This window comes from Dipteris shenzhenensis, chromosome 8 (assembly GCF_047967505.1).
Source record: "Dipteris shenzhenensis isolate YYH24624 ecotype China chromosome 8, Dip_SZ_1.0, whole genome shotgun sequence".
In the NCBI taxonomy this organism is placed as follows: Eukaryota; Viridiplantae; Streptophyta; class Polypodiopsida; order Gleicheniales; family Dipteridaceae; genus Dipteris; species Dipteris shenzhenensis.
Window position 1 is genome coordinate 33010089 of NC_141603.1, and position 13365 is coordinate 33023453.

Genomic DNA, 13365 nt, shown 5'->3' on the forward strand with positions numbered 1-13365 from the left:
TTAAATATTTTCTAACTCAACCTCTAATTAGAGAGAGACATATGAAATGGTCTACCTTTCTGCAGATACAATATACTCCTGGAAAAGAGAATGTAGTGGCTGATGCCCAGACATCTCGTAGCGGTCGTATTGAAAGACAGAGCTCCTGCGAGCTTCCCCTCCCCGGCCGTACCTCTACCTCCCCCTAGCCCCTCCTTGCCTCGCCCTCTCCCGCCCCTACCCCTCCGCCCTCACCTCCCCCTCACCCCCGCTTCGCTCCGTCCCCCTCGCCACGCTCCACCCCCGCCCGCTACCCCCCTCCGCTCACCCCCGCCCCGCTACCCCCTCCGCTCCACTCCGCTACCCCCTCGCTCCACGCCTCCCGCCCCACTACCCCCCCCCGCTCACCCCCGCCCCGTTACCCCCTCCGCTCACCCCCGCCCCCGCTAACCCTGCCCCACTACCCCCTCCGCTCACCCCCGTCCCGCTACCCCCCTCCGCTCCAACCCGCTACCCCCTCGCTCCGCTCCGCTCACCCCCGCCGCCCATTCCGCCCCCCCACCCCTCGCCTTCCGCCCTGCCCCCTCCCGCCTCTCCGCCCTCCCGTTCCACCCCCGCCTTCCCCTCCCGCCTTCACCCCTGCCCCCCCCGTCCATTCGCCCCACCCCGCCCCCTACGCCCCTCCATTCCCCCCGCCCCCCGTCCGCCCCCTCATCCCAGCTCCGCCTCTCCCCCGCCCCTGCTTCCGCTCCCGCCGCCCCACCTCACCCGTCCCCCGCCTCCACGCCTCCACCTCGCGCCACCTCCGTTCCCGCCACACCCAAGCTCCACCCTCCCGCTTCTACCCCCCCCTTTTTTGGGTGGCAGCCTCTTCCTCATCGGAAGCCTCGCAGTTTGTCTTGGCGGTATGGCGGCTCCCTGCCCGGAACCGGAGGCCCAAACGGTCCCTCCCTCTCCAGATGCCTACCGCGTCATCCTGACAGAGCAGCAATCATCTCAGGTTCAGGAGGTTGCCAATGACTTTGCTCTTACCTCTGTCTATGGCAGAGTCATTGGACATTCCCCCTCCAGATCAGCCATCAGGGACTGCTGGCTCCAGTCCACTCTCATGCTCCACTCTCATGCTAGAGGACGGCCATATTGAGGAGGTGGCCCTTATGGGAAGGGGCATCTTCTGGCTTAAACTCTCCAGTGCGAAAGCTGCGAGCAACCTGATTGCTAGCTCCCCCACGTCAGTGGATGGAAAGATTATCATGATAGTCCCGTGGTACCGTGGATTCAGCGCAGCAGATTTTGATGCCCGGTTCCGTATACCTCGCCATCCAATGACGCTAGTTTTTCCTGGTCTTGCTGCTGAGCTGCGGCCGATTGTTAGGGACCTGGGCTCCCACTTCGGCTGGGTCATGCACGATACTTTCGCCGATGCGGTGACTACGGCAGGAGCCCCCCGAGTCCGTGTGGCTGTGGCGGATCCTGCGACTCTCCCGGCAGTGATCGAGATCGTGACAGGTGCCGGCAGCATCACCCAGAGCATGGTAGTCACTGGACAGCCAGGATAGTGTCTGAGGTGTCACGGCTTTGGGCACCTGGCGGCTGTTTGCCCACGTTTCGCCAACTCTTCTCGGCCTCCCCCGCCTCCCTCCTCTCCGCCCCCTCCCCCCCCTCCGGGCAGCCACGCCAAGAGGAGCAGAGGCAGTCGGAGCCCGGACCAGAGATAGCTGGCGGCTGGACTGAGGTTAGAAGGAAAAGAGGAAAGAACAAGAACATTTCTGATAAAGGCAAGGAGGCAGAGGTTACCCCGCCTGTAGCTGCACCTCAGAGACCCGACAGGCAGCCGCCCCAGGGACATGGGAGAGCATCTTCTTCGACGGTAGCCCGCCCTCCACAGCCTCAGGTCCCCCTCTCTTCCTCTCCCCAACCTCTTCCCATCCAGTCCTAGCCCATCCCCCAACTGCACCCCTTGTCTCCCGACCCGCAGTTTCAGCCCCCTCGTCCTCCTCAGTCTTCTCCCCCTCCTTCTCAGCCCCAGTTCCAGTTGCAGCCCCATCCCTCCCCCCCCCCGCCTCTTTCAGCTCTCCCGCAGAGCTAGCTGCTCCGACGGTTCCTCAGCCAAGAGCAGCTCCCGCTCCCCCTCCTCCTTCTCCTCCGCTAGCCGCCCCTGAGGAGTCTGAGCTGCCTATTCCCCAGCCTCCTCCCCCTCCCCCTCCCCCTCCGCTGGCAGGACACCCTGAGTCTACACCACCACCGGAGCAGGCTTCTCCATCCGCTAGCCCCTCAGTGGCAGACTCTGACGGGCCTCAGATTCAGGAGAGAGAGCTCCCCCGCGACTTTTACAGATCTGGCCCCTGGGACTACTTGGAGTGCGCGGATTTGGTTGATTCGGTGGCGCAAGCTTTGCAGGAGTCCAGCTAGATCTGCCAGCTCACAGCCCTACAGGTTCGACAGGAGTGGTGGAGTAGAGAGAGAGCTCTTCGGAGGGACCTTGCCTCCATTCAGCGGCTCCAGCAAGCATCCCCAGGCTCGGAGGAGCTTCGGATCCAAGCCCTTCGAGCCAGAGCCCTTCTTGAGGAGACACTCCAGCGTCGCTCAGAGTTTTCCTATCACGCCTCTCTCTCCTTCTGGGCTCGGAAGGGTGACCGGATGTGCAGGGAGTTCTTCAGGACACATGGCCAGAGAGCTGCAGGTGATCAGCTTCGGAGTCTCAGGACAACGGAGGGACACATCGTCACGGATCCGGGAGAGGTCTTGGGATTGGCCACCGACTTCTACAGGACCCTTTTCCAGCAGGAGCCGCTTGCTCCTCGTACTCATCATACCCGTGAGGAGGTGTGGAGACACACTCCTTCCTTGGTCCAGCCTAGCATGCAGGCCACGCTGTTGGCACCGTTTACCACGGATGAGATGCTGGAGGCCTTGATGGCCATCGATGGACAGAAGTGCCCAGGTGAGGATGGGCTATCCCGGGCATTCTTCACCTCCTTCTGGGACCAGATCCATCAGCCCCTCCTAGCAGCTCTTCAAAGGATTTTCAGCAGCGGTTATATGCCAGAGAGCCTCTCCTCGGGACTGATTTGCCTCATCCCGAAGGGAGGAGATAGACAGGAGATCTGGCAGTGGCGCCCGATCACTCTCCTTACCACTGCCTACAAAATCCTAGCCAAGATGATCAGCGGCAGAGTTCGGCCTCTACTTCCAGACCTCATTCATGACACTCAGACAGGCTTTGTCCAGGATCGCAGTATCCTGGATAATGTCTTCACCTTTTCAGAGGCGGCGGAGTGGGCTCAGCACAACGGATCACACCTTGCCATCCTACTTCTCGACTTTGAGAAGGCCTACGATCGGGTGGACTGGTCCTTTCTGGAGGGGACTCTGGAGCGGCTAGGTTTCCCAGCAGATTGGATTCAGGGTATTTCAGCTTTGTACAGGACAGCCTCTAGCAGAGTCATCATTGGTGGAGGCAGGATGGGTGAGCGTTTTAGCTTGGAGAGATCAGTGCGTCAGGGCTGCCCCCTTGCTCCTTACCTGTTTCTCTTCTTCGCCGAGGCTATGACTTACTACCTCCGGGCAAGGTCTACAGGGATCAGGGGTGTTCGCCTTCCCCTCTGGGAGGACACGGAGCTCTTGGACTCAGAGTACGCGGATGACACAGCCCTGTATGTCCAGGACGATGAGTTTATGCTGGAAAGGGTGAGGATGGCCCTGGAGGTCTTCTGCTCGGCTGCTGGTGCGAAAATCAACTGGAACAAATCAGTTGGTTTCCTCACAGACCCCGGGGCGCGTTCTCAGTGGGGGAGGTTTTTGGGTTTCAGGTGGATCCCGCGGGGACAGACAGCTAGATACCTGGGTTTTCAGGTCAGCCTGGACATCACGCCAGCTCAGCAGTTTCTCCCGGTGCTAGATTCCATCCGACGGAAGCTGGCTTTCTGGAGCACTGCTAAGCTTTCCCTTGCAGGTCGTGCCTTGGTAGTCAACCAAGTCCTCCTTGCCACGGCTTGGTATGTGGCTTCCTGTTGGTGTTTCTCGAGATCCAGTGTGGCACAGCTTAGGAGGCTGGTTCGGAACTTCCTTTGGTCCGGGGAGGATGGCCTCAGAGATACCAGAGCCAGGGTTGCTTGGCAGACAGTTATTCTTCCGCAGGCTGAGGGAGGCCTGGGAGTCATCGATCCAGAGCTGCAGAGTCAGGCCTTGTTAGGCAAGTTAGTCATCCCCGGTTCGACCCCGGGGGGGCAGACGTGGAAGATGCTACTTCAGCAGGGGGTCGGTTCTTGCGTCCCGCGCCGAGGTGGAGAGTGGCTCCCGTCCCTCAGGTGGATCTTCACTTCCGCCCCGCTTACTCAGCCCCGTTCCCCACTCGTTCGTAGCCTCCTCATGGTTTGGAGGCGGCTCCGCCTCAGTCTCATTCAGTCCCCTCCCCGGTGTCAGGAGGAGATCGATCGCCAGCCGCTTATCTGGAATGATCAGGTCAGAGATGCCGAGGGCCTTCACTTGGGGGAGAGATCACATATCAGGTGGGATGGTTGGATGAGGGGGCCAGCCCGGTCCCTTCGAGTTTGGAGGGACACGTACAGACATTTGGAGACGGTTGATCTCACAGACGCAGCTGGAGGTGCACGTGGAGCCCAGGCGAGATGCACGGAGATCGACGGCGCGATCCCAGCTGATTGGTTGGTTCCACCTGAGCCTCAGATCCTCATGCCTGGTGACGACCGTTGGCTGGGACAGTTCACCCCCCGTGGCATCCCACTGGTGGTCGCAGGACGTATGGACGACTCCTCTATTTCTTTCTTCGCGGTTATGGGGGATGGACGACTCAAGAGAGAGGATGCACTCATCGACCCCCTACTCCCATGGCAGAGGGTTCGGATCGTAGGCCTTTTGGGGAAGGTCTGGCGTACCGATCCTAGCATTGAGCAGGATCAGATGCAGCTTTGGCGACTCTGGCTCTGGGAGGGGCGGGCCTTGTCAGAGCTTGATTGAGACCCAGGAGAGTGGAGCTGGCCAGAGGTTGTGACAGGACAGGGGCCGACCTCCTTCTTTGTCTACAGCACGACTTTGGGCAGGCGAGTTCTTGGGAGGATGCAGAGCCGCCCCCCCACCCAGCGGCCCAGTTGGTATGCACAGGGTATTTCCAGATTCTTTTTGCAGGCCTTCTGGAAGGCCTTGTGGGAGAGCTGGCGGCCGCGGAAGATCTCCTACTTCCTGTGGCTTCTTGCCCACAAGGTCTTCCGGTGGGGAGCTGGTTGAGACAGATAGGCCAGGACGGACGCTGTCAGATCTGCCACGAGGTTGAGGAGTCACCAAAACACTGCCTGTGGAGCTGCACTCGCGCCCAGGAAGTGTGGAGGTGGACTTTCGGGATTCTCACTCGCGCAGCACCAGAGCTAGGCTTAATCACGTGGGGCGCGTTCTGTTGGTGCCGCACCGCACCTGGTCTACATCACTTATTCGAGGCATGCCAGCAGGACCCCACTTTCCTTATCACGCAGGGTACATGGGGGCTGCTCAAGGGTATCCCGCAGCACCTAGCAGAGGCGGATACAGGAGTTCAGGAGAGGCAGCCAGTCTCGGAGATTATTAGCAGCATAGCAGGGTGGCACATTTGGACCTCGCGTTGCGCGCAGATCCTCGGTGGCACCTCCTTATCGACTGCCCAGATCATGACTGATATTTGGTGCGAGATTATTCATACCCTCAGAGGCCAGTGGGACCAGATTCAAGGAGATTCCCGGTCCGGTCAAGAGAAGCGGAGACGCTTCCTCCGGGCTTGGAACACTCAGGGCCTCTTCTTCGAGCAGACTTCGCAGGGCCTTCGGTGGCGCTACTCACCACCCCGATGGCTGTTCATTCACACTCGCCTTATCCCGACGTGAGAGAGTGATTTATTGTGTTACCTTTTAGGGCGGTGTCCGATTTGTGAACGCAGCCCGTCAGCTACAAGCTGACCTTTTGTATCTTGTTCTCGAAGTAATATAATTAGCACTGTTTTTTCGGCAAAAAAAAAAGTGGCTGATGCCCTTTCTCATAGACCACGGCTTCACCAGAGATGCTGATTTTGCTCAGCCATGGGCACATTTGAAAGATGGAGGCACCCATCATGCCAACCACATCAGGGATGGCTATTTATTCATGGAGAACAAACTATGTATCACAAAGCAGCTTAGATCTAAAGTGATGGAGGAAAGCCATAACCCACCCTATGCTGGTCATAGGGGTATTGTGGCCACTTTTTCAGCCATGGATAAATTTTTCTACTGGCCTAACATGAAAAAGGACACTGCTGCCTACATTTCAGCTTGTCTCGCATGTCAAAAAGCTAAGTATGAGAGAGGAAAACCCAAGGGTTTACTTCAGCCCCTACCTATTCCTGAGAGACCATGGGAACACATCACCATGGACTTCATTACAAGAATTCCCAGGACCAATCAAAATCATGACATGATTTGGGTGACAATAGATCGATTCAGCAAGCAAGCCCACTTCATTCCTTGCAGAAGAATCTCAAGGCACCTGAAGCTGCCCATTTATTTATTAGACACATCTTTAGACACCACGGCATGCCCAAGTCTATAGTATCAGATAGAGACTCAAAGTTCACTAGTAACTTCTGGTAGGCTTTGTTTAAGAACCTTGGAACTCTTCTAAGTTTCTCCTCAGCTTTTCATCCTCAAACGGATGGCCAAACTGAAGTTACGAATAGTACACTCTTGGATTTGCTGAAATTTTATGTGCATAACCAGCAAACCTTTTGGGAGAAATTCCTTCCTCTTGTGGAGTTTGCTTATAACAACACAATTCATTCCTCCACTGGAAAAGCTCCTTTCGAAATTGTATATGGTAGATCTTTACCAACTCCACTCATGCAAACAAAAGAGAAAATCTTTACCGTTGATCAATTCGTGGAGGATTATGACTCTGCTTATGCCACGGTTCGAGCAACCATTCAAAAGGCACAGGAGAAACTAAGAGCAGCTGCAAATAAAAGACGGAGGGCGTTTGCAGTGAAAGAAGGCCAATGGGTCTTATTGAAATTTGAGAAAGCCCGGTTGAAAACCATGGGCAAAAAGCGCATCTACTTCAAGCTATCCTTTCGATATTATGGTCCTTTTTAGGTGTTGCAGGTAATAAATGATGTCTCAGTCCGATTGAGACTTCCAGAGCATTGGAAGATCCACGTAAGCTTGGTGAAACCCTTCATTTGGGAACCACCTCAAGAGCCCACACTGGACGATGCACCTGAAGTTGAGGACACTGAGATCTTGTTGATCCCAGAGCAAATTATTCTGCATAACTTCGCTACGGGACGTCGAGGCACGACTCGCAAGATGTACCCTTTGAAGTTCAGAGGGCTCCCATCCACCGATGCCCAATGGGTGGACAGAGCTACATTTCACGAGTGTCTTGAAATCCTAGATGCTTATGAGGAAGCATTTCAGTTGAGGATAACCGAATTAAAGACGGAGGGAATGTCATCCAGCTTCAACATGTATCCACTTGCTTGGTACTATTTCTTTTTGTTTTTCAATAGTATGCTTATTAAGAAATGAAATGTTTTCCTACTGTTTAGTTACGGACAATGGGAACTAGGTCTAGCATTTGAGGGTGGACCCCCTTGCTTGGGGTTATGGGCATTAGTGACCCACAAGAGTGATGGCCTCTCTTTGAGAGGGACATCTGGAAACCACACCCCACCTGAGTACCCAAACATGGGACCAATCAAACGCACAAATTGCATACTGACCTAGGAACCATTCAAGAGAATGTTCCCTGAGCTTTGCGTGTGGGCCTGACAGCATGCCAAGAGTAATGGAGATACAAGATAAGACGACAAACAAATGAGCTCAGTACGACTCAATTATGACCTTAGAGTACGTCAATAGATAGTCCAAGCTATTAGGTACCCGTGGGTGCGATCAGAATTGAATTCTGACAACTTTAAAATTTTAGGGTTTTTGGGAGTGACGTGGCGGACTGCCACATGGAATCTGAGGTGGCAGGTCAGTCCACCTGTCCCACACATGTGGCAGCATGCATGGCAAGTGGCAGGGCATGCAAACCAAGTGTCTGGCCCCAAATCTGGTAGAATTGGGGCAGGTTGTGGGCTGTCCTCTTTGGGACTGCAGCCCACCAAAAATCTGGGACAAGTGTCCACCTTCCACTCAAAGCCTCTGGGGGGGCTGAGCTTATAAAAGAAGGCCTCTCCCCTTTATTCCCTACATGAAAAATTCGTCACTTTTCTTCTCCCTCCTTTTGGTTGATGCAGCAGAACCTCTCCAGCTCCTTGGGTGCAGCCAGCTTCTCCTCAGGCCATTCTCTCACCTCAGCAGCACTTTCTCTCTCTACAACAGCACACTCTCTCTCTACAGTTCCAGCCCCACCTCTCCAAAAATCTGTCCCCTCTCAGCTCTTCTGGAACAGCAGCATCATCCTCTCTCCTTCTCCTAGCCTGGAGCAGCCACAGCCCCTTTCTCTCTCCTGCTGCAATCTTTCCCTCTCTACTGCAAAATTTCTCTCTCTACTGTTCCAGCCACTTCCCCTTGCAGAAATCTGCTTTTCTCTGCACCTCTAGAACAGCAGCAGCTCCTCTCTTACATCCCCTCCCTTGGGATCAGCATTGGCACTCTCTCTCTACAGCTATCACTCCATAAAGGCTTTCTCTCTCTAGCCTATAGGCTGGTTTTTCTAAGTTGTTTTCATTCCAGTCCCATTACCACACTCTCCTCACCCAAGGTAGCTTCAGAGGCATCAAGGACTTCATCTACAAAAGGATCAAGTCACGAAGGGATTCTGTATTGTCAAGTTTATCTCATTTACAGCACTATTTCAAGTTGTTTCTACTATCTTTCTAGAAACTAGTGCTTGCCTCTAATGTTGGATGTAAGTGGTGATTGTTGGACGCTTCTTCCTTGTGGATTGGGCAAGCCAAGAGTAAAAACTTCGAGTCCTCCTTTTTGTTGTCTACCTTGCACATATGCTCTTGAGTCTTGTATCTAGGTCCTAGGCTTTCACTGAGTTCATCAGTTTGGAAGGTGCATTGCACCTTGGTCTTGTATCTCCATTTTCAAGAATAAAGTGAGCCTGGATAAAGGGGGGGGGCCGTCTTGACCCCTCAATCATATTGCAATTTCAAATGACGTCACTTTGTGTTTAAGCTGTATAATTCTTAATTCCAGCTTAATTGCAATCTCTTAAGTTCAAGTATATGTGTTTGGCAACTCGCAATCATTTCATTCAAACGCCTTTGCAAAATCCGTTGTCTGAATTGATAGAAAGCACCGAGTAGTTTACACATTGTCCTTGGTCAGGTGGTTTAAAGGTTAATGAAGGGCCAAGTGTCATGCATGTAGGTGCATCCCTTTCGCCCACCTACCACCTCTCTCCCCTCACCCTCCTAGAGGCTAGCAGGTCTAGCAAAAGCTCCCTCTTCAGTTTTTGTTGCATTTGCTGGCTCTTGCTGCTGCTCTGGCTGCTCTTCCATCTCTTGTAAGCTTTTCGAGGCAGCCATGCTGCAAGCACGCATCCCAAGGCTGAGTACGGTCATTGGCACAGATTTCGAGGCAAGGTACAAGGCATTATTGCAGTCTGTACAGCTGTGCAGACTGTACAGAACAGAGGCGCAGCCCTCGAGGCTGCTGTACGGGCTGCTAGGGCACGTTTTTTGGGGCACCAATCCTGAGGTCAAGGCTCTGGGGTAGATCTACAGGCCAATGTCCTTTTCAGCCAACTTCTTGCCCCCTTCCACTCTCTTTCTTCATTTTCTATCATTTCCATGAAGCTGAAAGTCACCTGCACCCTGCTAGGATCCTGACAAGGAATAGGTGCAAGGAACAAAACTTGCCCCTCTGCCAAGGACAGTGGGTATTTGGATTTGGACTTCCATTTGTTTGCTTTTCTTGCTTTAAAGCATTTTGCAGTGCATGTGTGGTGTTTTGCAATCCTTTCTAGTTTCTCTCAGATCCTAGCAAAGCACCTAGAGGCAAGGGTGTTCCTGGGGAAAGACTTGGATAAAGTGGATGCATGTGATAGCCTTGAGGCTGCTTTAAGCATGGTTTGTCAGTGGTTTGGATGCCTGGATGCCTTTCAGTTAGGTCGGTTCAGAAGTGGATGCCTAAGATTGCCTTGCCAATTGGATTCTAGTGGTGCACTTGGTTTTGATGCCCAGAAGTGAGATAGAGGATTTGCAGAGAGGAACAGTGCAGGGGTGAAACCCTGTTGTAAAGCATTTCCAAAACAGAAGCATTAAATAAATACCGAAAGGGGCGCCAAGGCATTTGGGGCCAGTGGGCGTGTTGTGTACTGTCTTCATTGAGCAGGGGCATTCTAGCCTCCCCTTTGTTGTTGCTGAAGTTTATTTCTGAGAATTGATGAGTGGTTGAAGTAAATAAAGTTTGCTTTATGGCTGTAATTGAGGTTTAAGACAGAGTAGAAGAAGATCACTGCCCTTTAGATTCCTGAAGGCCGGTTACACCATCCATTCAAATCAACTTCATTTTTTGTATGATTAATTTTGCAGCACCAGCTCAAAGGCTGCATCTGAAACTTTGCATCTACTTTCCTGCAAATATTCTTCAAAGTAGACATATCTGGGTGTGCCATGTTTCTTCAACTTGGGGCCACTTCTTTGCAAAGTACACCACCTCTTTCCACACGTCTCTTCATCTTCATCAAAGTATGTATGCATCACCTTCAGACATATCTGGGCTGCCCTGTTTCATCAACTTTGGGCCACTTCTTTACAATGTACACTACCTCTTTCCCCATAAGCCCCTTCTTGTATTTCCAGCCAGCAAGTGAATGCTCACCGTATGAACTTAAATAATTTATCAATCCAGCAACACATGGATAGGAAATTTCTTGGATTTTTTCAACATACTTCTGAAAATTTTAGACTAATTCACCCTTGGGCTTGACTCAATCACAAAACTTATCTCTCCTCGACAAAATCACCACAAAACAAGATTCATAAGTTCAAGCATGTCACTAGCAAATACCTAACATAGGTGGATTCACATGTGTGGGAATGGCTAGGCTCAAATATCCACACAGGATCTAATTAGGCCAACACAACATGAAAGCTAGACCACAACACCAGAAAGAAAGTTGGAACTCATTGCAAAAGCTAAAATTACAACAGCATAAACATTCCTGATAGCAACCCCTTATAGAGGGGCTTGGGCTCTGGATAGACAACACAACCAGACATATCTTGAGGCAAGATAAAACCTCACAGAAGATACAGCTATTTAAATAAATAGCTTTGTGGAAGAGGGACCTTTCAAGCATGTATCTAAACCTTCTCTCAACTACCTCCTTACTGTGAACTGACAGGTCACATCTAGAAGCTTCGAGCCTCTTCTACTAACTCTGATGCCCTGTTTAAACTGTTGATCCCTAAGACTCTTTCTCTTTAACGTTCTCTAGCTGCTTTACAAGAATTACAAGGGCCCAAATGAAGTGGCAACTCACATAATTAGAGATTTTTCTTATAAAAGTGGATACAATAGTATACAAAAGTCCACAAGCACACAAAAATATATTCCATTCATAGAACCTCCCCACAATAGTGCATTTGGCGACCAGCGATAAGTCAGTTATGTTTGGCCACTACTTCCAACATAGATTCCTAGTTATCAAGGAGCTTTAGAACCTTCAAGTGCAAACAGCTATATAACTTTTGCAAGATATGCATATACATTGGCACCAGCAACAAAAAAGATATGTATTGCATAATGTAGAACCAATACTTGTGCTAATACAAAGTACACACCACTTCGACTGAAAAAACAGCATCCTTGAAGATCAAAAAGTATCCTTGAACATAATACCCCCAGATGATTAAGAAGGGTCTTACACCTCAACTATTTATAGCCATGGCTTACAACAAAGAAGATAAGTGAGACATCTCACTATTACTTGAACCCACTCGGAACTTATCCATAGCTCTGATAATGGATGCTAGGGGCTACTGACAAAGGCTAATGTGAGATTTCATTAAAACAATATGCCTTGTCATGGACTCTGTGTGTGTGTGTGTGTGTGTGTCCAAAGCTCCACAACACTCTTCTATAAGGTACTGCAAGGCCATAGTTTAAATCCCATAGCTAATGACAAACAAAGAATGAACCATACCAATTGTGCTTCAGAAAGAGACTCTGCCCAAAGGCGATCTCTATCAATGAAGCTGTCAACTTCATCCAAGACTTTGCTGCCACTCTTAAAGTTTTCCTGCATTACCATTTTTTGTTGCCCACGTTCACAATTAGTTACAAAAGTTCCATCATCAGTACAAAGAAAAGGCTCTTGTTCCACGTCAGCAACAGCATAGCTAGTCTCTTCCTCTTTGTCTGTGGTCATAGAGTGTTTTCTCTTCTTGCCAATTTGATTTCGTACGCAATCTTCCATGCCCAGTTTTTTACCGTCTCCCTTGAACAGAATTAACTATTGTGCATGATGTAAATCTGCAAAAGAAGAGTAAAAATGCATAAATGTAATTTCAATCGAAGTAAGACACCGATCCTCGAAAAGTTGATGCCAAGAACTCAATTATTGATACTTTTCATTCTTTGTCATAAGAATGCCACAAAAACATGATGATTCTGAAACCCACATGATAATCAATAGAAAATAACTCATCATGCGCTCCCATTCACAAATACAAAGGCTTGCTCATAATGAGATTGAGTTTCAAGACACCCAAAAAGTGGCATCACAAAAATTTACTCTCTGCACATCTACAAGAGTACACACTAAGGAAAGAAGTTGGATTCGAATTCACCATGTGTGATTCATGGGCACCATACTCTTTGGTTAGCTTCCGCTCGTAGGGAGTGTTGGCCTTAGCAAGCAACCTCCACTCTTTGTTTTCTAACATGATATCAAAGCCCTGAAGGAGATTCACAAGTGGTGGGAGCTCAAAGGTCAAAACCTTGGGAAGGAGATCTCAGTTTATCTTGTACAAATCAACTTCTCCGTCTTAAGTTCAGGTGCCCTTGTGAGGAGAGTGACTTAGATTCGAACAGGTTTACAAAATTCCTAAGCGTATCATGGCTAATCAATATCCAATTCCAAACTTTGGGAAAGCAAGCAACCTTGATAGTACAAGTTATCCTCTCTGAAAAATAAAAGTTCGGAGCTACTTAGTTGTCAAGTGGAGTTGGGAGATAACGACTAGAGTTGAGGTGATACCAAAAAACACAATTGATGCGGCTAGAGTGGTTACAAAAGTGGATCCAGAGCAATGAAGGATTGGGTAACGCGTGATGCGGAGGCCCTTGCCATCATCATTGGCACCATTGTGTACGCATATTCAGCTTGCGGATACTGCTTTTGGTAAATGGACCATCCTCAAGGACATGTAGGAGGTCAATAATGATGTGAGGATTCTGC

At 50.8% G+C, this 13365-nt stretch overlaps 1 protein-coding gene across 4 annotated transcripts in view; it reads right to left on the reverse strand.

The window, feature by feature from the left end:
• The window catches only part of LOC147899401 (uncharacterized), a 63969-nt gene that overhangs the window by 35353 nt on the left and 15251 nt on the right, over nucleotides 1-13365 (reverse strand). For all 4 annotated transcript variants that reach the window (XM_087378619.1, XM_087378616.1, XM_087378618.1 and 1 more), the window contains exon 2: nucleotides 12109-12437. In XM_087378619.1, the coding sequence (XP_087234745.1) occupies nucleotides 12109-12381 (273 nt within the window). In that variant the 5' untranslated portion in view covers nucleotides 12382-12437. The remainder of the gene's footprint in view (nucleotides 1-12108; nucleotides 12438-13365) is intronic.